Here is a 27158-nt window from a genome sequence, read left to right on the forward strand (position 1 = left end):
ACACCTACGACGATCCCAGAGGGCATATCAGTAGCGGCTGGTAAGTGGACCCTCCGCCTGTTCACCATCATGGTCCTGAGAGATACCATCTCATACTGTATATGCTCAAACCTGGAAACAGGAAACCATCCCGACATTGCTTAACTTAATAACAAAAATATATGAAGTAGTAGAAATGACAAAGCTCACATTTGAACTACAGGATAAAGATACTAAGGAATTCCACAATACTTGGGACAGGTGGTATATCTGGATAAATAAAAATAAAATAAAATAAAAGAGTAAAGAGAGAAAAACCAAATTATTGCTAAGAGGAAATATTACCATTATACCATGGAAAAATATAGAGGATATGAAAGCAATTACATAGAAATGGATACGCTAATGATAAATTAACATATATGTGTAATAACAAATAAGAGGGGGAAAAACTATAAATGAATATGCTGCATAAAACAATTAGCCTGCAAATTAGCAGGTGTAAATATTAAGTTCTGATACCAAAATAACTCATGTATAAAGCACAATGCTTTATTTTGTCTTGAATATATATATGTATGTGTGTTGTTATCCCCCCTCACTCTTTTTCTCCTTTTTTCTTTTCTTTTCTATGGATGCCCATGCATAAATAATTATGTAACTTTATGCACTTTGTAAATGTTGTATTGTTGTATTGTTCATACCCATTTTTTTTAATGTAAATAACCAATAAAGTATTTTTTTTATTTAAAAAAAGAATCATCTGGTGCAGGAAACGCTATTTTGGAGCAGGCTGGTGCTGCCTGTCAGAATGCATCAATTCTAGCTGTGTTCAGCCTCATCAAGAAGCTGAGAGCTGCTTGCATTTAAGGTCCTGTCTGAAAGCAGTCTGGCATGGGAACAATTCTCCAGGGTAGCCCAGCCTGGTATGCTTGTGTTGTAGCAACCTTTTGTGTTATCTAACCCCTGACACAAAGCTTTCTCAGAAACAGGAAGATGAACACTGCTTTACAGGTGAGCATTCACTATAGGAACTTTGGTCACTGAGCAATGTGATTATTAAGTGATTTCTCACATAAAATCAGACCTGATTGTTCTATCATTTTTTTACTGTGGTCATTAAGGGAATCACATCACTGATGAGCGAAGCAGCTTCTCCAATTGACTTTGCTTGTTGGACAATAGCCCAGGTAGTGCAAAGGGCATCAGGTGACCCCCAATTGCAGCCGGATTATTATTATATGCTGTTTTATTGCTGTTGTTAGCTGCCCCGAATCTGCGGAGAGGGGTGGCATACAAATCCAATAAACAAACAAACAAACAAACAAACAAACATAAATAAATAAATAAATAAATGTGAGCCTGTCACCTAGCCCCTAAATTGCAACCACGTGACTCAAGGATCATGATGATGTAATTTTGAGGACAGTCATTACAAAACAGTTGTAACTTTGAACTGTTGTTAAATGAACAGTCAAAAATCAAGGACTATCTACCTTTTGAATTCAGGCGGAATTTACAATGCTGCCTTTATCGTTGCAATTGTAAATAAATTAGCCTAAGAGAATCAGGAGAATCTACAAAATGTAAGGCTTTTATTGTGTTTTTTTAAAACGTCCTACATACTTCCTGTATATGAGGAAGGGAAGCCACATTGTAAGTGTGGATGGTGGATGGCATACTTTTTTGTTATTTTTGTTAATCTTCATAACATTATTACTTGACTATGAATTGAACGGGTTGTTTTTGCTAATGAATTGCTACATTCTTTTTTAGATAAATAAGAGTTGTGAACGTGGAGTTGAAAAAAATCTGTAGCCTAAAAAGCATAAAAATTAGGATTACATTTGTCATACTCAAAATAACAATAAGGGTTTTTTGAATATCCAGAGATTCAAGTTAATGGAAATAACACTGTACTCTAAATTTCATATCTGGAATGAACATTGTATGGATTATATATTATTCTTACTGTTGAATTTGAAATTCAAAAACTTTTAAATTGAAATAACTGTTCAAACTACTGTATAATTGAAACATCTTTATCAGAGCTAAGGTTACTGTGGAAACTGCAACTTCTAATTATGGCTAATTAACCAGAACAGCTTACAGGAGTATTGTTGTACTAAATTGACAGCAAGAAGTAACCTACTCCACCTGCACATGTCAATCTGTGTGATTTACTATAGTTTAATGGTTATTTTCTATATTTTTTTGAAATGTTTTACAGAAACTGACATCATAATTAGTAGAGAATAGATCTACAGACCTGGTCTTCAATTGCCATGTAAATTATCTGATGTCTAGCTATTTCTTTCAGTGGCCACGACTAAGATGAAGTCAAAGAGAATCCCTGTAAAAGTAAAGCTTATCTAGGTACTCTACCTCTATGAACTTCATGCCAGTTGCCAAGTGCCTGGATTTTGATCACATGACATGATTTTGCAATGGCCATAAGTGTGAAAAATAATTGTGTCACTATTTGACTATTTGTGTAACTTTGAATGTTTGTAACTTGAGGACTTCTGTAGTGGTTTGTGTGACAGGAGAGATGCAATGAAGAAATAAACTATAATGGTACCTCTACCTAAGAAGGCCTCTACTTATGAACTTTTCTAGATAAGAACCGTGTGTTCAAGATTTTTTTGCCTCTTCTCAAGCCTCCAAAACTGTAACCAGAAAAGGCAGGGAGAAACCTCCGTGGGGTCTCTCTAAGAATCTCCTGGGAGGAAACAGGGCTGTAAAAGGGGGGGGGGGGAGAAACCTCCGTGGGGCCTCTCTAGGAATCTCCTGGGAGGAAACAGGTCCTCCACCCTCCCTGTGGTTTCCCCCATCACACACATTATTCGCTTTTACATTGATTCCTATGGGAAAAATTGCTTCTTACAAACTTTTCTACTTAATAATCTGGTCACGGAATGAATTAAGTTCGTAAGTAGAGGTACCACTGTATATTTCTTCAGACGATCCATCCTGTGATTCACTAGTATAATTTGTATTCATCTAAGAAATGTAAAAACAATGTATTAAAGCTAAGTCCCAAGTCACTTTTTTCAATAACATTGACACTTCAAATAGTCATTAAATGGATGGTCTTACCATGAGGATTACCTGTAGTTGAATATATTCCATCCCATTGTTCCTTGATTAAGATTTGTTTTCCTGGTTTCTTAATACTGGGGGAACAGCTTTCTAATTGACAAATGTATATTTGTCAATTAGAAAAACATGTATATTTGATACATGTTTTTAGGATGCCTGGCTTTTATTTACATCCCATTTATGACCCCAGTGCCTGTGGTGCATTTTTGAGCATGTTTAGTTCTATTCTGTTATTGTTTCTAGGCTACCATATTTATAATAAAGACTTTAACACTCTGAAAAATTGTATTTCCTAAGGTGCATATATTTTTTTTATGGTTGTAATGCACTTTCAAGAGACCAGTGTAACTGGATCGGATGTGTCTTAATGCACCTCTAATGAGATTTCTATATTCCCACGTTTCTGGGAGAATGGGATGCTAACTGGATGGTATGGTAAGGTGTATATTCTTATAGATTTGTGAGTTCATAGTGGGTAGGTAGCATTATATCATTAGCAGGTTTGAATTTGGGTGCTGGAATTGATTAAAAAACTGCAATTTGAGATTTTTTTAAAAAAAAACCTTGGTTTTTCTAGTGTTGATTATTGATTAACCATAGGTTGTCATTGTTTGCAATTATAAGTAATATTCAATCTAAAGATCTTGAGCTTTTCTAAAGTTAGTTAAGTGAAAAGCTTTAAATATATTTATTTATTTATTTATTTATTTTTACATTTGTTTGCCGTCCATCACATCATATTACCTGCTGTAGTTCATGTAACCTCTCAAGTTACGTAGAATCAAATTTTGTATTACAACCTATTATGTATGTCAGGACATATTGATCTATACTGGACTTGACTTCGTAGTGTAAATAAGATTAGTGTGTGCTTTACTTGTAATCTAGAATGGTAACAATAAACAGAATGATGACAGTCTCAGTGAAAGTAAGTCTTTCTAAATTCAGTAGGTTGTACAGTACCTGCAGTTTATAGTTTCTGTAAATCTACAGCCATTCTGCTCATCTGTTTAATAAATTAAACTTAAAAATGAAGTTAAAAGTGCTTTTTTGTATTAAAGGAAGAATATTAAAGTATTTTTGATACAGAATCGAAATGCTTCCTTTTTAGTTTAAAAATGCTGTAGTGATAAATGCATGTAATAATAATGTTATATAAAAATAAACACACACAGTTCTGCTTAAAACAGAGGAGCAGATGCTGTATTGTATAGTAAAGCTTGATGTGACATTTAGGCATTTAAAAAAAATACACACATGTACAAAACAATGCTGTTTCGCTTTCTTTCCAGATTAGGATTTAGGAGAAGAATCTCATACAAACACATTGGTGGGAAAAGATTAATGCCAGAATATAAAATGACTTCTGACATTATATGTCTCATTGACACTTGATCAAAAACAATAGACGGTGAATTATGAAGGACGTTAATTTGAAAGCACTTTAGAATCTGTAAATGACTACACTAAAATATCCATTTGGTTGCAGAATTAAGCTTGACACAAATGCATGTGCTTCCTTAAAACTAATAGAAAAGGACCCTAGGAAGCTTTAAAAGGGAGTGCTTTTCACACAAGAGCAGAAAAAGACAAAGAGCGAAGCCTGTTAAAACATGTAAAAGCTGGTTTTATTAGCCACTCAATTACCTTAATGGTGTCACAACAAAGAATTCCGCTGAAACTATTACTTTAAAAAATATATTAAGAGAAATGACTAAAAAAAACAATACCCCAAAAACATAAGACATGCTTTTTGCAAAGCGGCCATGATGGCTTTGTTGAAAACTCCAGGATTTTGTTATTTTATTGCGTTTGTTTGTTTCATCCAGTTTTGTAATAAATAATTACTCAAGATACTGAAATGACATAACACAACCAGCAGGGTTTGGGCATCATTTAAAATGCCAACCACATTCTGGATAAACAAATAACACATACAGTTACTGCCATTTGTGACACTGTGACACAAATCTTGTTAATCCCATGGATAAACGTTGAGAATAACATTGATATATTGCTTTATATCGGCTATTAAATTATTGTGCCCATGCTCAGGGCTAGGTATTGTTTCCTGCAATATTTTGAGTTTTGTAATGTTAGAGCGTATGTTTCACTATTTTTTTGTCAATTTGTAAGTGATACAGGTATATATATATATATATATTCTTGCTAGGATTATTGTTTTTGAGATGAGATTTCTGATAACTAATAGAAGTCATGCAAAATATTACTTTGGGATAGCTCACTGGTAGGATTTTTTTGCCGTTTAATAAGCAAGTTGATTTTACAGAAATTATTTTAAATATGAGATAAAACTGAATGCCACCTGCGTTTTCTAAGCTACCTAGACTATTGATATGTTCTTATATCTTCCTTGATCACAGTACATTTTGTGTACCTTGTACTGTCATTGTTTGTAGTCTGTTGTGTATTTTTAATACATAGAGCATTATGCATTTAACATGTCAGTTTTCTGGACGGTACACATGATTTCCCCATATTTCAAATGGTGTGTGATGGCTTCTTGCAGTGGATTTTCTTCTCTGTATCTAATGTTGGCTTGCTGTATTTTACTATTCATGCATGGTGGCATGATCATTATAGTACTGGTGTCATATAATTTGTTCAAGAGGACATTTAAGATGCTCTTGGAAGCTTGTATCATTTTGATGTCATTAGTGAAAAACCCTGCATTGGTGAAAGCTGCCTCGAGCTACTTGGATCACAGCAGACAACAAATTAATATAGTCAGGTGTGCTAATTAAAAAAAAACACCCTACAATATATAAACAACCTCCCCCCCCCCCGTCATTAGTGTTGCTCTTAAAACAATGACTTAATATTCTTTGCCACCAGCATGGGAGCCCAAATTTTGTTAGAAATGTCAATTCTAAGTCATTAATATAGGAATACTAATTAAATAATTGACAACAAGCTAATATTAACAAACAGGTATTTTCTGTGTGAGAGTCACTGGTGTAATGATGATTAAGGCATCAGGCTAGAAATTGGGAGACTGTGAGTTTAGTCCCAGCTGAGGTGCACAGTCAGTTGGATGACCTTGGGTCAGTGACTCTTGGACTTTGGAGTGGCAAATCCATCCTGAAAAATGTCCAGGGAGTTTCTGAGTATTGGACACAATTGATTGGAAAGAAAATTCCTTGGGGCTGAAGACATGGAGATTTCTACTTCATTTTTTCTGAAGGGAATAAAAATAGCAGAAAATTTATATTAAAAAACAATATGTAGCATTTTCAGTTGTCAAGTAGCATGGACTTGGTATATTGCTTGGTACACTGTTGTGCTGATATAATTAATAAATATAACCTAACCTTTTTTATTGCTTTCATTTTTAGGCCCTGGATGTTGACCGAACTGTTCTTTATAAGATGAAGAAATCTGTAAAAGCCATAAATGTTTCTGGTTTGGGTACGTAAACATTGTTTAATACTGTCCTATATTTCTAAAATAAACATTGCAATATTCACTGTTTGTCAAATGTTCACTGGTTGATGCAGATTCAAGTCCATGATAGTTCACAAAAGAATGCTTGTTCCTTTTACCTTCCTGGTGCTAATGATTTTTCGGTGTTTTTGTTGTTAAATGTTAACTGATGTAAGTTGCATTTAGCAAAAGCTACTTTTTCCTTTTAAGTCAAAAACTGAAAACAAATACTGTACTTTGTCTTAGTTTATGAAAAGCCAACTATTGTAGCTTAGGCACCATGTTTCCCCTATAATAAGACATGTCCTTATCATAAGACCAACAGGGCTTTTCAGGACATGTGTTGAAATAAGACCTCTCCCCAAAATAAGACCCCTTCCCCAACTATGTGCATGCATCCCCTGCCCCATATGCCACCCTCAAATTGTGCCCAGATATCTTATCAGTGTCTGGCAGCTTCACTGTTTCTCTTTCTTGGCTGGTCTTTGCAGGGAAACTCCTTGAAATGTAAAGAAAACTTCTCACGAATGCAAGCAATTAACAACTTCTTGCATTCCCGAGACGTTTTTCTTTACATTTCAAGGAGTATTCCTGCAAAGACCAACCAAGAAAGAGAAACAGATGCCGGTAAGCTGTTTGGGCACAATTTGAGGGTGGCAGGTGAGGCAGGGGATGGGGAGGGATGGGCTGTGAGACGCACATCTTACCAGGGTCTGGTTTCTCTCTGCCATTGTTCTCTCTCAGCCTATCTTTGCAGGGAAACTTCAATGTTAAGAAAAACTATAATCTTTTTATTTCTTTATAGTTGAGAAGTCCTTTTTTTGTAATGGTTTTGGAGAATGTTTAAGAAGAAGTAGGCATGATGGCATACCTGAATTTGCAAGAGGATAATGAGGTTAAAAGGAAATTAATGTTGAATTTAATTAGAAGAAAATTAGGTAGCTAGTTGACAACATCAGAGGTCAAAGTTGGGAGGATTGATGAATACCGGAAGTAATTAATTTTGAACTAGTAATTTTTGGGTGCATATTTATTTATTTATTTATTTAATTAATTAATTAATTAATTAAATTTAATTATTTATTTTATCTATCTATCTATCTATCTATCTATTTATTAGATTTGTATGCAGCCCCTCTCTGTAGACTCGGGGCGGCTAACAACAATAGTGAAACAATATGAACAAATCAAATATTTATGTTAATTTTACAAACCCTTATTTAAGAAACCAATCATACACACAGACATACCATGCATAAATTTTATAAGCCTAGGGGGAGAGGATATCTCAATTCCCCCATGCCTGACGACAGAGGTGGGTTTTAAGGAGCTTACGAAAGGCAAGGAGGGTGAGGGCAACTCTGATCTCCGGGGGGGAGTTGGTTCCAGAGAGTCAGGGCCGCCACAGAGAAGGCTCTTCCCCTGGGTCCCGCCAGACGGCATTGTTTAGTCGACGAGACCCGGAGAAGGCCAACTCTGTGGGACCTAACTGGTCGCTGGTGCGGCAGAAGGCGGTCCCGGAGATATTCTGGTCCGATGCCAAGAAGGGCTTTATAGGTCATAACCAACACTTTGAATTGTGACCGGAAACCGATCGGCAACCAATGCAGACTGCGGAGTGTTGGTGTGACATGGGCGTACTTAGGGAAGCCCATGATTGCTCTCGCAGCTGCATTCTGCACGATCTGAAGTTTCACTAATTCAATACTGTTTTTATTGTAATATGAAGATATTTTGAAATGTATTGAAAAAGTTCGTATGGAGGAAAAAAAATATTAGCCTCTCCCTCCCCTAAAAAAAGAAAAACTTCTGAACAAACTGCCACCACCTGGAAAAATAACAGGAGTAATGGGCTCTCTCGCAGCGCCTGTTCTCCCTCTTCTCCAGAGTAGCAGCTGAGTGTCCAGAGATTGGCAGGCCAGATTCGGTGAGCCAGACTCACCACTATCACTCAGGAGAAGAAGAAGAGAGAGAAGGTGCTGTGAGAGAGACCATTTCTCATGTTGTTCTCTTACCAGGCAGCGGCATGTTCATCTCCCTGAATCTGGCCTGTCGATCTTGGCTGGGGAGGGGAAGCTCCAGGTGAGGAAGGGTGGGGCAGAGGAGAAACGAGATGCAAGAAATCTTACTCTCTTCCAAACGTCCCACCTGCCAGAAATGTGAGACTCGTCACGCCACCACGCTGCCTCATTTAGAAGGCTTCTTGCAAGGCTTGTTGTGCCGTTGCATGCATGGACGGCAGCACTATGCCAGATCTGCCGGTATGGTGAAGCTTGCATAGTGCTGCATGCAATGGCACAACAAGCCTTGTAGAGTCCTTCTCCACAAGGCGGTGGTGATGGGCCCGCTGCTTGGCCAGCCCGAATAACAAGGAGGGGAGACAGCGGCGATGGCACACCTAGTCCCACACTCGCTGCCTACTGCACCCCCAAAATTAGATTAGATTTATTGGATTTATATGCCGCCCCTCTCTGCAAACTCGGGGCGGCTTACAACAATAGTAAAAACAGTACATAGTGACGAAATCGAGTGCCCACCAATCCAATTACAATTTTAAGTTAAGAAATTCATAAAACAATCCCAATATATATAAAAACAAACACACAATCAATCAAACGGCAAAACAACATGGGCAAGGGGGAGATGTTTTAATTCCCCCATGCCTGACAGCACAGGTGGGTTTTAAGGAGTTTACGAAAGGCAGGGAGGGTGGGGGCAATCCTAATCTCAGGGGGGAGCTGGTTCCAGAGGGTCGGAGCCACCACAGAGAAGGCTCTTCCTCTGGGTCCCGCCAGACGACATTGTTTAGTCGACGGGACCCGAAGAAGGCCGACTCTGTGGGACCTAACCGGTCGCTGGGATAATAACCTCCCCCCTCGATAATAAGTCCAAGGCCATATTTTGGGGTTCAAAAAAATAGAAACATAGAAGTCTGACGGCAGAAAAAGACCTCATGGTCCATCTAGTCTGCCCTTATACTATTTTCTGTATTTTATCTTAGGATGGATCTATGTTTATCCCAGGCATGTTTAAATTCAGTTTACTGTGGATTTACCAACCACGTCTGCTGGAAGTTTGTTCCAAGGATCTACTACTCTTTCAGTAAAATAATATTTTCTCATGTTGCTTTTGATCTTTCCCCCAACTAACTTCAGATTGTATCCCCTTGTTCTTGTGCTCACTTTCTTATTAAAAACACTTCCCTCCTGGACCTTATTTAACCCTTTAACATATTTAAATGTTTCGATCATGTCCCTCCTTTTCCTTCTGTCCTCCAGACTGTACAGATTGAGTTCATTAAGTCTTTCCTGATACGTTTTATGCTTAAGACCTTCCACCATTCTTGTATAAGGCCATGTCTTATTTTCGGGGAAACACAGTAGCGAACTATGGTCAAAGTAAACCATGTCATCAACATGGGACCCCAGTTTTTTCTTTGATCTGAAAATAGCCTTTGTATATGGTTCCCAATAATATACTTGTCAATATGTATATAACACCATTATGATGAGCTGCTGCAAATAACAACTGTTACTGAGAAGCAGTTTAATTTAAACATACCAGCTTCATTTATTAAATGTCAGATAAATTTAGAGACGGTGGTGTTGAGGACAACGATGATTTACCATCACTGTTATTTGGACTGAGTCTTTTCTCTGTGTTTTGAGTTATTCAGCTGGAATATATTTCAGATTTTTGTACTGGTATAGCAATTTAACGCTCTTATTTTTCTCTATTCAGATGTTTAATATTTTTTTAAAGAAATCTGTTGTACACTATGGACTGCCATATTGTTTTGAAATTTAAAACTATGAAAACATTTGAATTTAATTGAATGTATTCAAATGAACTTGTAAAATACTTGAACTTTTTAAATCAGTGAAGGACTTGTTGAGAGTTCTTGGAATTAGCATACTGTTTGTTCTTTTTGAAGCACATGTGGAAAATGAAGAGCAGTATACGCAAGCTTTGGAGAAATTTGGAGGCAACTGCGTCTGTAGAGATGATCCAGATTTAGGAACAGCATTTTTAAAATTTGCTGTATTTACAAAGGAATTGACAGCGCTCTTCAAAAACTTGGTAAGAAACAATGAAAATATGTATTGCAGGCTTGAAATTTGTACGGGATAGCTTTAAATTTAATCTGAAATATATAACTGCTAAATATAAAAATTATTAACTTCTAAATATAAAAACTTGATCGCCTATAAAGCCACAGCTTTGATAGACACTAAGCTGTTCTCTGGGGAGGAAAATGGATTGAATAACTGCTTCTGAAGCTTACCTAACAGAGATTTAAACTGTGACTGTTTAAACAATTGGAATCTAATACTGTGGGAGAATCGTTTGTGTATGCACCCTATGTATATTGTAAATGATTGCCTAGGACAACTTTGTTATCTAGCTCTAGCAAGGAAGGATTTGAAACGTAAATGGGTTTGTTCTAAAGGTTTATAACACTTAATTGCTTTTTTAAAAATGGGGGGAAGCTTTGGCATGATAGTTGAGAATCTAGTGGAGAGAAAATGACCTATTTTGACCTAGCGCCAAAATGACATAAAACCAACCCAAATTCAATTCTTTATATGCTCACACCATATAGGCAGAATCTTCACAGACTAAACCTATACCACTCTAACCCTAATGGATACACACTGGGAGAGCGGCCATCCTAAATCTCTGGCTGGGATCCAGCTGTGTTGTCTTATTGTCTCCGCCACACTCACATCTTGGAATGTGTTTGCTCCTTCCTAGATGTCTGCAGCTTCACTGTAGTCCACCATACCACCTTCCCTTTCAGAGACACAACCCATCTCATCCAGCAGAGCATCAGTGGATAATGTTGATTGTGTTTGAGCTGAAGGGTGGAAGGGGATATTCTTCATTGGGTGTGCTTTTTAAAAAAATATTATTATTATTATTATTTATTTATTTATTTATTTATTTATTAGATTTGTATGCCGCCCCTCTCTGTAGACTTTTGAAAAAGCTGTCAACTCTTCCCATTATTATCACAGTGAAATGATATCTTATTTCATATTTTATCAAATAATAGTTAAATGTCTGGTAAATAGAAACATGTTTTCTAGTATTGGTATATTACTTTCTAAACTGTGTCATGGCTGAAAAATACCTTTCCCTATAAAAGTGATGGTGAATCTTTTTGGTTCACGTGCCAAAAATGGGGGATGTGAAGGGCTGCTTGGTGCCTGCGCTCCCAGAGATTCAGCTTCTGCGCATGCACCGGAAACGAAATCTCACATGAGGATGCGTGTGAGAGCAAGGTTTCGGCAATTTCCGCCAATATTTTTGCTTCTGCGCAAGCGCAGAAGCAAAAAAACCAAAAAAAATAACTGAAATCCCACTCACGCGAGCATCCTCACATAAAATTCAGTTCCAGCGCATGCGCAGAAGCTAAATCTTGCGTGGGGCACACGTGCAACTATTGGGGACACACAGCTGCGTGCGCATCCCGATTTTTTCAACCGAAACTGCGCACCGGTCCGTCCTTGCAGCATCCCACTACTGGGTGAGGGACACATGCATGCCCACACCCATAATTCCATGTGCACCCCCCCCATGCACGCATGCATGACATACACACACCACTCCCAGTACGTGATGGCACACCAGTTTTTCTCTCTCCCCAAGTTTCAGAGCCTTTCTAGGAACCTGGGGAGGGCGAAAACGGCCTTCCCTAAACCCCCCCCCCTCCAGGCTGAAAATAGTCTGTTTCCTGACTCCTAGTGGGCCCAGAAGGCCCAAAAATCAGCTGTCTAGTCCATATATGCGCACCAGACCTGAGTTCACATGCCCACTGATATTTATTTATCCATTCATTCATTCATTCATTCATTCATTCATTCATTCATTCATTCATTCACTCACTCACTCATTCACACATTCATACATTCATACCTTCATTCATTCAATTTTTATGCCGCCCTTCTGCTTAGACTCAGGGCGGCTTACAACATGTTAGCAATAGCACTTTTTAACAGAGCCAGCATATTGCTCCCACAATCCGGGTCCTCATTTTACCCACCTCGGAAAGATGGAAGGCTGAGTCAACCTTGAGCGGGTGATGAGATTTGAACCACTGACCTACAGATCTACAGTCAGCTTCAGTGGCCTGCAGTACAGCACTCTACCTTCTGCGCCCCCCTCTGCCCCCAGATATGGCTCCATGTGCCACTTGTGGCCCGCGTGTCATAGGTTCGCCATTGCGGCCCTATAATATCTGATTATGATTAAATTATGTCGAACTGCTTATAGTGGTAGCCTAACATCTCTGCCCCATTAATGCACTGGGGTAAAGCATTAGCAAATATATTCTAATCCTGGACACTTACTTCAAACATGTAAATATCTAGAATCTAAATATAGTCATAAGAGGTCTGCTTATAATCAGATGATTGGAATAGCGAGTGAAAAAAATGCATTTAATATAAGAACCACTATGGATTAAACACCACTTGACCTAGATAGTGTCATCCCGAACATTCTTTCAGTTAAATCATTCCACTTGCTGTATTAAACCTGCATTCAGGAAGTGCGGGGGGGGGGGCGTGGGGGGGGGGCGCGGGGGGGGGGAGGACACGATTTATAAATCTGTACTTTGCTCTTTGTGGAAGCTTAGCCTGGTTTTAAATATTTGCCATATATACTCACAGATAAGCCAGGAATTTTAGGTACCAAAATTAAACAATATGACAATTTCAAAGGTTGGGTTACCGTATATGTTGGTGATGTTTTTTCATGGTGTTTTGATTAAGAATACAAGGATCTGCTTGTGAGAATATATATGAAATTATTTAAAGGCATAATATACTTTCCAAGTTAAATTATGACATGGATTGTTGTATACTTATATTTCAGTATCCTATACTTGTAAGTATCTTTTCTCCAATGCACTTGCAAGGAGAGTCCAACGTGGGTAATTCTCCAGTCTGATTGGAGGGACTGAGTTTTAATTTAAATATTATGCAGGCACCGCCCCCTAGCCCACCAGTCATGAAAACTCAGTCGCAGTAAAGGGACATTTTCGAGTTTTCTCTTCAGTAGTATTAGTTTTTGATATGTATTAAATACTGTATTTGTGTTTTTTCTTATTACTAATACTTGTTTCTTTTTCTTGTGTTTCTCTGCAGGTTTGTGAATGGCTCGTTCTAATTTACAGTGGTGGACCAGGCCCCCCGTGGGTTCTGTCCACCAGTCTGTTGCGCCCTGCCCCCCCCACAAGCATTCACTATCAAAACGGCGTTCTGAATCGGCCGTGATGGGGGGGGGGGGTGCATTATACCAGGGCGACCAGGTCCCCGACCCCCGAGGTCGCACCTGGCAATATGAGACGGTTGACGTCAGAAAGGGCCTGCCCCGACCGGCGAACATACCAGAGCCGGATTCAGGCGACCAGAAGGAGCGGCTAGGCTCTACGGAGGCGCCAAGCCTCGTATTATCGCAATTGGCGTTTTTTTTGTTAAAGCCTCAAGGAAGGCGGCAAAAGCGGCGGTCTGTTTCCCGCCGGTTACCTTGGCAACGGCGCGGCGGCCATTTTGCCGCCCTGACAGTTGGTTGCCGTGGAAGGGGGAGTGAGTGGAGCAAGTGAGAGCTCCGGTAATTAACCCCCTTTCTCGATTTGCCTGGCAACGCGCAGCCGCAGAACAAGTCAGGCAGCAGCCGCAGCTTTATTCTATTGCTGGCTACGTTCACGATCGGCTTTTCTTTGAAGCTTCTGTCAAGCACTCTGTGAGTAAATCATGACCGATAACTCGGCCCATCTGGGGGAGGAGGGGGCCTCTTCCATCAGGCCCACTACCCCCAAGGACAAGCCTGCCTCTGAGAAGAGTAAGACGAAGGTTTCTCAGGCAGCTTCTCTGAAGGAGGCCGAGAAGAGGATTCGAGCGCTCGAGCGACAATTGGAGCAGTCGCAGAGGCAGCCACCAGCGCCCCAGCCTCATTCTAATCTGCTCAGGGGGCCTTCGCCCCCCCCCCCCCGGCCTCCCCCGTAATTGGCATAGCGGGGGTTGTAGGCTCGGCAACAGAACGAGATTGGTCGCCTGAACGCCCCCTATTATCATCAGGCCCTCAGTATATCCAGCCTATGGCCAGCAGTACGGGAGCATCATATAGCCAGCCCATGGCCACTTTTACACCTTCTGCTGTGGGTTTGAGGAACTCCTTCGACACCTGGCAGAGCATGCCTCAGAATCTCCAAGATTTAATAAGCGATGTTTACGCACAAGGGATCACAGTGGGGGCACAGCGACAGGCCCCTGTGACCCAGCTCCCTCATAGACATAGGAATGTGTGGGCACCTCCAGCCCCAGCTTCGTTCCAGGGCTCCCTTGAGGAAGACCTCTATCCTAGAGAGGAGGACACTGATGAGGGCGAGGGGTTGTCAGGGGATGAACAACCACCCGAACCACCCAGCCTGGTAGGCCTGTTCAAGCCCTCTCTTTTTAGAATCATGTTGAACAAGGCCAAGCTGGCCTTTGAAGGGGCAGGAGAGGGAAAACTACCTAAAGATGCCAATACACCAGCCTCCACTGGAGTTCTGCTTTCTGTTCCAAAGAAAAAACCAGAGGCTATTCCCTCATCAGATATTTTCCTGGACAATATCAAGAAGCCTTGGGAAGCACCAGCGGCAGCACAAGGGCCTTCTATGATTGATAGGAAATATTATACTTTCGACCAGGAGATGGAATCTCTTCTGACACCTCCAACCATCGATCCTCCGGTGGCGAGTTTGGTTTCCACCGCCCTCGTGCCATCTGAGGTCTCCGATGGCCTTAAAGCAGAGGACAAGAGGGCTGAGAATATAGCTATGAAGACTCATCAAATGGCAGCCTGGGCCTTGCGAGCCGCCTCGGCTGCCTCGTTCTTTAATAGAGCGACCATCCTGTGGATACAGGACATCCAATCACGGGTGAGCCAGGAGGACAGCAGGCTCCGCCAGGACCTAAATAAGCTCCTGGCGGCTACGGAATTCTCCGCAGATGCCACAATGGATGCGGCAAAGTTTGCATCCCGCGCCCTGACTTCTTCACTGTCTTCCCGCAGATTAATTTGGCTCAGAAGCTGGCAAGCCGATGTTAAATCAAAATGGCGCCTAGCTTCGGCTCGTTTCCAAGGGGAAAAATTGTTTGGTGATTCGCTTGAAAAAGTCCTTATCGAAGATAAGGATAAGAAAAAAGTCCTCCCAAGATCTAACAGACGTGGAGAAAGACGATTTACACCGTTTTACAGAAGGCAGCCATTTCGTACTGAGCCCTCCTCAACTGTCTCTCAGGGGTCGAGGACATTTTCACAGGGCACCTTCAACCAGGGAGGTTTCCGGCAGGAGAGACCGTACTTTGCGGACCGTGGCAGACCCTTTCAACAGGGACGCCGTCCATACCGGGGTTCCAACTTTAAGGGCTCCAAACAAGGCAAATGACTTCACAGATTCCTACCCTCTGGGGGGCAAGCTTCAGTACTTTGCTCACACCTGGAGGGCTGCATCCCTCGACGCCTGGGCAGTTGCCACAGCAACACAGGGGTTGAGGATAAATTTTCTTCGTGTGCCTCCAACCAGATTTGTCACCTGCCCTCAGGTATTAGATCCTCAAAAGAGGGCCCTGTTACATCAGGAAATAGACCACTTACTGTACATAGACGCAATAGAGGAGGTTCCCATGCACCTGAGGGGACAAGGATTCTATTCGATTGTTTTTCTGGTCCCCAAATCTTTGGGCGGGGTCCGTTTGATATTAAATCTCAAACGATTGAATCGATATGTGCGTTATCAACGATTCACAATGCACTCCCTCAGGTCTATTCTGCAGTCCATTCGGCCAGGGGACCTCCTCACCTCTATCGATCTCAAGGAGGCTTACCTCCATGGCCCAGTATCACCGGACCACAGACAATTCCTCCGTTTTTTTGTAAACGGCTCCCATTACCAGTATCGAGCGATGCCATTTGGCCTGTCATCTGCACCGAGGACGTTCACCAAACTTTTGGACGTCCTCTCGGCCACCTTGAGACACCGGTCAGTGCGCCTCATGGCATATCTCAACGACATTGTGATTCTGTCGAAGTCCCGGGACCGGGCACACAGTGATCTCCAACTGACCCTGGCCACTCTACAGACTTACGGCTTTACTATAAACTGGGAGAAAAGCCACTTAACACCGACAACCTGATTGGCTCACTTGGGCACTATCATCGACACGGGATTGTGCCAGGTGTTCCTGTCGCAGGAGAGACAGGCCAATATCCGGAGTCTGATACACACACTGTCATCACAACCAAGGCCTTCTCTGGGTTTCCTGTCCAGGGTTTTGGGCACACTGGTCTCCTGTATCGACGTCGTGCCCTGGGCCAGGTTGCACATACGTTCCCTCCAATGGTTCCTCCTTCCCTACCAAAGGAGGAAGACCAGCCATACCAGGATTCAGGTGATTCTCCCGGCAGAGGTCAGGAGGTCCATGCGATGGTGGACTTCAACGGCCATTCAAAGGGGGTCACCGTTTCGAGGACAGGACTTTGTCACTATCACGACGGACGCCAGCCTGTCAGGGTGGGGAGCCCACCTTTCCGCCAGCGTAGCACAGGGTCTGTGGAGTTTTCAGGATTTGATGAACACCAACATCAATTTCTTGGAATTGAAAGCGGTTTCCCTCGCCCTTCTCAGCTTTTCTCACCTGGTGCAGGACCGCCATGTCCTGATCCTAACGGACAACGTCTCCGCCCGCTCTTATATAAACCATCAGGGAGGAACGAGATCCAGGCGCCTGATGCAGGAAGCCGACTCTCTGTTCCGATGGGCGGAGGTCCACTTGGCCTCTCTCAGCCGAACACATTTCAGGACAAGAGAATGTGTGGGCGGACTGGCTGAGCCGCAAGACCTTGGACCCGGGAGAGTGGAAATTGGATGCCGGAGTGTTCCAGACACTGACCTCTCGATTCAGCACACCGATTTTGGACCTCTTTGCAACGAGCCACAACACGCAGCTGCCTCGTTTTTTCTCCCGTTTTCCATCTCCGGGTACAGAGGGAGTGGATGCACTCCGCCTCCCTTGGCCAGAGGGGCTCCTGTATGCGTTCCCGCCGACTCGCATCCTTCAGAGGGTTCTGCACAAGATCATACAGGAACGAGCCGAAGTACTGCTAGTAGCACCTTTCTGGCCTCGACGAGCTTGGTTTTCAGACCTGAGGGAGCTGTCCGTTTCTCCACCCTGGAGAATCCCAGAACATCAGATAGCCCTCAGTCAGGGGTGCATTGCGCATCCGGATCCTCAATGGTGGTGCCTGACCGTGTGGCACTTGAGGGGGACCGCTTAAGACGGCTACACCTCCCGGACACGGTCATTGCTACCATGCAAGCAGCGCGCAGACCATCTACGCGGCGCATCTATCAGGCAACGTGGTCAGCCTTCCGCTCCTTCTGCGAGACCCAAGGGATCGATCCTATATCAGCCTTGCCGGTGACGGTTCTATCATTCCTCCAGGCGGGCTTGGATAAGGGATTGGCTCCAAACACTTTGCGACGCCATGTGGCGGCGTTGTCCACAATATTGAGTCAGGATTTTTACCGGACTTTGTCGCGACACCCTTGGATTGGGGATTTCTTAAGAGGAGCGACGAACATTCGACCGGCAACAGTTCATAGGTTCCCTACCTGGGACCTAACACTCGTCCTTAAGGCCTTGACAGCTCCGCCCTTCGAACCGTTGAGGTCGATACCAATGCGGTTCTTATCCATCAAGACGGCCTTTCTAGTCGCTATAACTTTGGCCAGAAGGGTGTCGGAGCTGTCGGCCCTGTCAGTAAGACCTGACCTCTGTCTGTTCCATCCGGATAGGGTGATTCTTCGATTGGACACGGCTTTCATCCCCAAGGTGAATTCCGGTTTCCATAGAACTCAGGAAATAATATTGCCCGATTTCTGTACACACGGCACGCATCCATCTGAACTCAGATGGCATAAATTGGATGTAAGACGTGCGGTAAAGATCTATATTCGTAGAACACAGACTTCCAGGGCATCAGAAGGGTTATTTGTCTCCTTTTCATCGCAAGGACAAGGCACTAGGGTGTCTTCACGAACCATTAGTCGTTGGTTACGAGTCTGCATCACTGAGGCCTATAAAGCATCGACAGATGGTACCTCTTGGAATAACTGGACATTCAACCCGCAGTGCGACGGCTTCAGCAGCCTGGTCTACACAGGCTTCGATCGAGGAGATTTGTAGAGCAGCCACTTGGGCAGCTCCATCTACCTTCATCAAGCATTATTGGATTGACAATTTTGCTTCCGCGGAAGCAGCATTTGGGAGGAGGGTGTTACAGAGGGTGTGTTCCACTTGACCGCCCTTGGGTCTTCTTTCCCTCCCGTTTATTATGTCTTGGGTACATCCCACGTTGGACTCTCCTTGCAAGTGCATTGGAGAAGAACCGTTGAAACTTACCTGAACTGTCTTCTCGATGCACTGCAAGGAGAGTCCAAAATCCACCCGTTTGGTGGACCAAGGGCTCCTTTTTGTTCCGGATGTTATTCCGGTTGTTATGGTCAGTGTCTTTTTGCCTTCCAGTTGTTGAATAAAAAGTTTATAGTTTACTGCTCCTTCGTTTTTTAATGACTGGTGGGCTAGGGGGCGGTGCCTGCATAATATTTAAATTAAAACTCAGTCCCTCCAATCAGACTGGAGAATTACCCACGTTGGACTCTCCTTGCAGTGCATCGAGAAGACCGTTCAGGTAAGTTTCAACGGTTCTTCTATCCCTCTGCCTGGTTGCCTTTTATTTTATATTTGCTTTATATAGGATTGTTAGTAAACAAACATAGCCTTACCAATGAGGAGTATGATATTATTAGTAAAGTTACAAAACTGTTAGACAGATTCTGAGATTACACAGTTTGAAAAACAAATAAAACTTAGTTTTTATTGTTTTAACAATTGTAATACAGACTTTATTATTTAAATATTTTTACCAGGTTTCTTAACTCTTGTTCTGTTTTAGAGTCTATGCACGAAAATAAATTTTAAATACAGGTGGGTTTATGTATAAAGTCAGACAGATACACTATTTTTTCATGCTTTCTAGGTGATATTTACTTTTTTCTTTTTTGCACCTTGGGCTCTCATTTCCCATTTCCTTTGTAATAAAAAAGACCTTTGAATTGGTTTATTTGGAGCTGACTCCTGGGGTAGATTTCAAAAATAGTAAGTTAACATGGTCCTTGGCAATTCATGCTGTTTTTTCTTGCCAAATTCTCTGTTAGTTTATCTGACATTTGGTAACCGTAATATTAACAGCCTCCAGTTATTGAAGATGTGTATGACGATGGCTTCAGATTATTTCAAAGTATAAAAAACATTAACTTAATGCTATTTACCTGTCGGCTTTCCTTCGTTCACACTTGCTATAGTTTCTTCATATTAATCTGGAAGATCCTCCAATACTTGAGTGGATAGCTTGTATGCAGATATTAAGGTGGTCCTCTACTTACGACCACAATTGAGTCCAAATTTTCTGTTGCTAAGTGAAATAATTTTAAGTGAATTTTGTCTCATGTTACGACCTTTCTTGCTACAGTTGTTAAGTGAATCACTTCAGTTAAATTAGTAACACAGGTATTAAGTGAATCTGACTTCCCTATTGATTTGGACGGCCATCATAAATATGAATCAGTTGCCAAGTGCCAATCTGAATTTAGATCACGTGATCATAGGGAGGCTACAGGGATTGTAAGTTTGAAAAAATGGATATAAGTCACTTTTTCAGTGCTGTTGTAACTTCAAACAGTCACTAAATGAACTCTTGTAAGTTGTGGACTACTTGTGGCTATCTATCTATCTATCTATCTATCTATCTATCTATCTATCTATCTATCTATCTATCTATCCTTCTATCCATCTATCTATCTAATCTATCTATCTCTCTCTATCTCTCTCTCTCTATCCTATCTCTCTCTCTCTCTCTCTATCTATCTAATCTCTCTCTCTCTCTCTCTCTATCTAATCTATCTATCTATCTATCTATCTATCTATCTAATCTATCTAGCTGTCTATCATCTATCTATCTATCTATCTATCTATCTATTGGATTTGTGTGCCGCCCCTCTCCGCAGACTCGGGGCGGCTAACAACAGTGATAAAAAACAGCATGTAACAATCCAATACTAAACAACTAAAAAAAACCTTATTATAAAACCAAACATACATACAAACATACCATGTGTAAATTGTAAAGGCCTAGGGGGAAAGAATATCTCAGTTCCCCCATGCCTGGCGGCAGAGGTGGGTTTTAAGAAGCTTGCGAAAGGCAAGGAGGGTGGGGGCTATTCTAATCTCTGGGGGGAGTTGGTTCCAAAGGGCCGGGGCCGCCACAGAGAAGGCTCTTCCCCTGGGTCCCGCCAAACGACATTGTTTAGTTGACGGGACCCGGAGAAGGCCCACTCTGTGGGACCTAACTGGTCGCTGGGATTCGTACAGCAGAAGGCGGTCCCTGAGATAATCTGGTCCGGTGCCATGAAGGGCTTTATAGGTCATAACCAACACTTTGAATTGTGACCGGAAACTGATTGGCAACCAATGCAGACTGCGGAGTGTTGGTGTAACATGGGCATATTTGGGGAAGCCCATGACTGTTCTCGCAGCTGCATTCTGCACGATCTGAAGTTTCCGAACACTTTTCAAAGGTAGCCCCATGTAGAGAGCGTTACAGTAGTCAAGCCTCGAGGTGATGAGGGCATGAGTGACCGTGAGCAGTGACTCCCGGTCCAAGTAGGGCCGCAACTGGTGCACCAGGCGAACCTGGGCAAACGCCCCCCTCGCCACAGCTGAAAGAACAGAAGCAAGAACCAAGGAAGCAAGAATGACATAGATTTCAGGAAAGTCTCTTTAAAACCAATCTGGGTTTAAATACAGAACCTTGTGAACTGCAAGTGTCAATTAAGATAGAGTTTCTTTGAAATGCCCTTCTGCCCACATCTCTCATGCCTGACTCTTTCCAGTTAAATGCTTTGTGCACTGCAGTGCTTTCCCATAATATCTGTTCAAAATTTAAGAGGTACTTTCTAATAGAGGGTGGTGTTCTGGCCCACCAGCGGCCTATGCAGCTGATAGCGGATTCCGTTGGAGAGGAGACCGACTTGGTGATGCGCCAGCAACCTGTGCAACTGGCACCGGAGTTGGACAGTGAGGAGTCTGGTGAGGACTCGGTGCCAGAGGTAGAGGTTCAGCCGGGATCTTCGGAACTTCCAGCACCTCTTGGCAGTGATGAGGAAGAAGAGGCTTCTGCTTTTCTTAATGCATGAGCGCGCAGAGCTGCCAAGAGGCAGGAGTGGTTACTCCAGAGCAGTGTTTCCCAACCTTGGCAACTTGAAGATATTTGGACTTCAACTCCCAGAATTCCCCAGCCAGCAAATGCTGGCTGGGGAATTCTGGGAGTTGAAGTCCAGATATCTTCAAATTGCCAAGGTTGGGAAACACTGCTCCAGAGGACGTCTTCTTGGGAGTAAGATTGGGGGCTAACTGGCCACTCCCCTAGTCTACTTAAGGACAGCAGAGGCAGCTGAAAGGCAGCAGGAAACATCATTTTAGAATCATGTATCTGTTGTGAGTACCTCTTGTCTAAGAAATTCTCTTTGTTTTCCTGCTTCGTCTTGCTTATTGAGAAAGACTTCTGGGCATTTTGCCAAGCCTTTGAAACTTCATGAGATAACAAGAAATAATTGCACTGCTCCGATTTAAGACTTTGCTGAACTTATTCCAGCTGCTAATGAAGATTAATTAGGAGCTGAGGTTTTTTTTAATAAGAAAAGATTGCTTTTAGATTTGTGCATGTGTGTGTCTCCACCATTAAGCCAGTTAGTAGTGGTTTATTGATTAAGTTTGTCCAACCTGTGTGTTTGTTACTTTCCTAACTGAGGCAGAACAGATGGGATGTAGTTGATGGGCAAACAGACATTGGGCTCATGGTACCAATTCCTACTTAATCTGAGAGTCAAGAGGCTACTTCACATGCACTTAATCTCCAGTTGTTATCGCTGAATATCAGATTTGCCTGTAATAAATCTCTCCCCATTTAAGATCTCTCATGGATTAGAGGTCATGGACACAGTGAGGATGGTGAAACTGTCTCAGAGCATTCGAGACCTAACTTGCACAGAGGACCATATACATATATCTGGTTGGGAGGGTGTGTGTGTGCTGTGATATCATCTGAGGATATTATTATTATTATTTATTAGATTTGTATGCCGCCCCTTTCCGTAGACTCGGGGCGGCTCACAACACAATAAAAACAGTTTATAACAAATCTAATAATTTACAATTTAAAATATTAAAAAAACCCATTATTAAACAGACATACACACAAGCATACCATACATAAATTGTATAGGCCCGGGGGAGATATCTTAGTTCCCCCATGCCTGACGACAAAGGTGGGTTTTAAGGACTTTGCGAAAGGCGAGGAGGGTAGGGGCAGTTCTAATCTCTGGGGGGAGCTGGTTCCAGAGAGTCGGGGCCGCCACAGAGAAGGCTCTTCCCCTGGGGCCCGCCAACCCACATTGTTTAGTTGATGGGACCCGGAGAAGGCCCACTCTGTGGGACCTGATCGGTCACTGGGATTCGTGCGGCAGAAGGCGGTCTCGGAGATATTCTGGTCCGATGCCATGAAGGGCTTTAAAGGTCATAACCAACACTTTGAATTGTGACCGGAAATTGATCGGCAACCAATGCAGACTACGGAGTGTTGGTGTAACATGGGCATACCTGGGGAAGCCCATGACTGCTCTCGCAGCTGCATTCTGCACAATCTGAAGTTTCCGAACACTTTTCAAAGGTAGCCCCATGTAGAGAGCGTTACAGTAGTCGAACCTCGAGGTGATGAGGGCATGAGTGACTGTGAGCAGTGAGTCCCGGTCCAAATAGGGCCGCAACTGGTGCACCAGGCGATAGCAGACAATAGTTTTTATTCTGTATCATGATCAGATCACTCTCACATTGTTATGGATATGACTGCGCTGCCAAATTTTGCAGGGAGGGCAAAACTATTCAGTTAGTCTCTCCTCCAAAAAAAAAGAGTTTATTTGGAAGCACTTATAGGAAGTATACGAGGAGTTTTCTTAGGCTGTGGTGAATAAGTTCTGCTAAGACTTTAGTTGCCTGCTTGAAAATAGAACCAACAAGAGCCTTGGATAAGATTGTACCCCAATAAGTCTTTTCTGGTTTGCTGATCCAACAGTGTTCCTAGCTTTATTGAGGAGTTTTGGGTGATGAAGCGAATCAAGAGAGGCCTAAATTACTGCTGGTAAGGAAGCAAATTGGATTGAGTTTGGGTATGAATCACAAGTTACACTCAAGAGATTTTTAGGCATGTGGAGCTAGAATAGATTCCAGCAGGGCAAGTCCTGATAAGGAACCATGATTGCATCTTGCTAAATTATTAGGATGAGAATGAGCTTGGAATTTGTTTGGAAGTAGATGTGGTTCCTTGCAACATAGGCTTTGTTTTAATGAATGAAAGTAATAGTGTCAACACAACTATTATTTGGTATGAATGACTAGTACTTGTGTTATTGAATTGTTTTTTAAGTTTTAATTAGGATTTTTCTTTTCCTTGACTTCTTTTTATTGCTATTGTTATTGTAATTTTATACAGTTGTGAGCCGTCCTGAGTTTTTGGAGAAGGGCGTCATACAAATCTAATTAATAATAATAATAATAATAATAATAATAATAATAATAATAAATAAATAAATAAATAAATATTACTGTGGATTGGGAAAACCAGGCATTCCTAAATCCAACAAAATGTACTCTTTATTATCCTTTTCCCTTTCTGCACAAATGACTATCTTGCATGTCTTTCTTGGAAAGTCTACTAGGTGTTCATTTAAAATTATTTAAATGCTTTGTGAATGACAACATTTTTTTTTTGCTTGCAGATCCAGAACATGAACAATATAATCACATTTCCACTGGACAGTTTGCTCAAGGGTGATCTAAAAGGTGTAAAAGGGGTATGTCATGTGTTTCTATTTTTAATTTTTTTTGTTTAATTATTAGCAGAAGTACATGTTATAGTTAGTACTGGAGAAAAAGATACTTCTTTGCTATCGTATCTGGCTACTCTGTCCTTAGATGGATAATTTTTCATTTTGGATGCGGTGATTTATTTTGGACTAATGTACAGTGGTATTTAAAAGTTTATGAACCCTTTCGAATTTCTGCATAAATATGACCTAGCACATCTGTTCTCCACGCAAATTTTAAAAACAAAGAGAACCCAATTTAAATAAATGAGTCATAAACATTAGACTTGTTCATTTATTCATTGAGGGATGGCAATAGCGATTTGCCCTCCAGTCATATAAATGGGAAGCTGGAGATATTTCTTCACTTTAGTTCCGGATACAAAAATATTGAAATGATGATGCCATGAAAAGGTAGGAGTTGGGTTTTGCCTCAACATGTGTACAGTGTCTTATAACTCCAATTTGATTATGCTTTAAGGAAACATTTAAAAGTGCAAAACAATAATAATTACCTAAGTGTGAATTGCTGGCTGGGATACTGGCTGATGCAGAGCTTGACTAGCAAACCATGGCTGTGGTTTTTAATATCCTATGGTGCCAGCACCCATAAATAAATACCATATGCCTGACTGGTTCTAAGTTAGGGTTATTGTATAATGCAGTCACACCCGCTTTCAAGTCAGGGATTAGTTTAATTTTGCATTAAGAGGGGCTGTGACTCAGAGAGACACCAGACAGATAGGCAGGAGATTGAGCATTCTGTGTTGCTACTTAAATCAGAAATGTAGATAAAGAATGCTATTATTTAAAAAAAATTAATTAGCTTCTCACATAATTTATTTGGTTCACACTAAATTTTAAAACGAAAAGGTTGGGTTCATACAATCACATTAAACCTTTATGTAGACCATTTTGATTGCCAAGGTCAACTCTTTGGCAGGTTACAGCAAGAAGGAACACCACTCCATTTTTTAATTCCAGCGGGTTGCTGTCTACATGGATGCACTTTTGGTGGGTTGCAAAAACTTTTAATGTGGACCAAACAAGCATTTTTCACATGAACAGATCTCTGCTTAGTTCTAACAAGACTTAAGGCACCTAGAAACTCACATTAGTGTTAAATGTGAGAGTAATGAATCAGACCGTGCAAAACATTTGAAAGAAAGGTTTAAAAGTAGGAACACGTTCTTACTCCTTGAAGTAATAAAGCTGCTGCATCTGTGAGGTTTATATAAATGTTTTGAAAACTGCCCATGGTAGTCGAGATGTAACCTGTATGCAGCAAAAGGACATGATATTCCAAGGCAGCCTTCAGAAAAACAGTACAAGCCTTTTAAAGGAAGTAGCTGTTTCAATGAACACTTCAAGGAGAGGTGTTTTACTCTCACAAAAATTCAATTCAATTCAATTTATTAGATTTGTATGCCGCCCCTCTCCGAAGACTCGGGGCGGCTCACAACAATAATAAAAATAATATTCCAGCGAAAACAAATCTAATATTAAAAAGCACATAAAACCCTATCATATTTAAAAAAGCGAACAACATATACATACCCAAACATAAATATTAAAAAAAAGCCTGGGGGAAAGGTGTCTCAACTCCCCCATGCCTGGCGGTATAGATGGGTCTTGAGTAATTTACGAAAGACAAGGAGTGTGGGGGCAGTTCTAATCTCCGGGGGAGATGATTCCAGAGGGCCAGGGCTGCCACAGAGAAGGCTCTTCCCCTGGGGCCCACCAAACGACATTGTTTGGTCAACGGGACCCGGAGAAGGCCAACTCTGTGGAACCTTATTGGTCGCTGGGATTCATGCGGTAGCAGGCGGTTCCAGAGGTACTCTGGTCCAATGATTAAAGGTCAAAAAATGTTTTGCAAAGTTTTTTCTTTGATGGCTTTGCACAGCTGTAGGGCTGAGTCTATTCCCAGTGTTTACAGTACTTGGACCTCCAAATGTATAAAGTTTAATTTGAGAAAAACTAAAGAAGCCAATTAAAACTGGGCTATTTATTCCAAAAATTACTTCACCAGTTTTTAATCCAAGTGATTAGGACAATAAAACATTTCAGCAGAAATGGTCACTTGCCTGTTTAACGTGGCTCTCTTCTCATTTCTACAGGATTTGAAGAAGCCGTTTGATAAAGCATGGAAAGACTATGAGACCAAAGTGTATGTACTTCCTTTCTGATACATAACAAATTTGTATACATTGTTTCTTTCTGTTCACCCAAAATAAGGGTCATTGATAGGATTACCATGAACCATATTTTGGTTCCATGCAAAATTTCTTGCCTACATAATCTAGGCTTGGTTAAGATCTAGGAAGCACTTGGATGGAAGATTCCTGGGGAAATTAGACAGTGACAAACCACTTCTACACACTTGCCCAGAAAACTGTTTCTATCTCTATAATCACAAGATACATGCTCTGTTTTAAAAAAGATTTCACCATTACCTCTTTAGTTCCAGCCTAGCTTCCTGAGGTTGATTTGCTATTGTTAGCTTTATAGGACTCAGGCTTATCTCAAAGGTATGGAGAGATCGGATTCATAATGTGAATACTGCACTAAAAATGAGTCACACAAATGTTTTCGTTTTCAG

At 41.6% G+C, this 27158-nt stretch overlaps 1 protein-coding gene across 3 annotated transcripts in view; it reads left to right on the forward strand.

Annotated features, from left to right (window-relative positions):
- ASAP2 (ArfGAP with SH3 domain, ankyrin repeat and PH domain 2) overlaps positions 1-27158 on the forward strand; it is a 131499-nt gene that overhangs the window by 20740 nt on the left and 83601 nt on the right. For 2 of the 3 annotated variants that reach the window (XM_070732959.1, XM_070732961.1), the window contains exons 2-5: positions 6438-6510; positions 10460-10605; positions 24470-24544; positions 26677-26726. In XM_070732959.1, coding sequence (XP_070589060.1) covers positions 6438-6510; positions 10460-10605; positions 24470-24544; positions 26677-26726 — 344 coding nt within the window. Of the gene's footprint in view, positions 1-2227; positions 2356-6437; positions 6511-10459; positions 10606-24469; positions 24545-26676; positions 26727-27158 lie in introns of those variants that run through there. The other variant, XM_070732960.1, reaches the window with a different exon arrangement.

The sequence above is a fragment of the Erythrolamprus reginae genome, chromosome 1 (assembly GCF_031021105.1).
Source record: "Erythrolamprus reginae isolate rEryReg1 chromosome 1, rEryReg1.hap1, whole genome shotgun sequence".
Classification (NCBI taxonomy): Eukaryota; Metazoa; Chordata; class Lepidosauria; order Squamata; family Dipsadidae; genus Erythrolamprus; species Erythrolamprus reginae.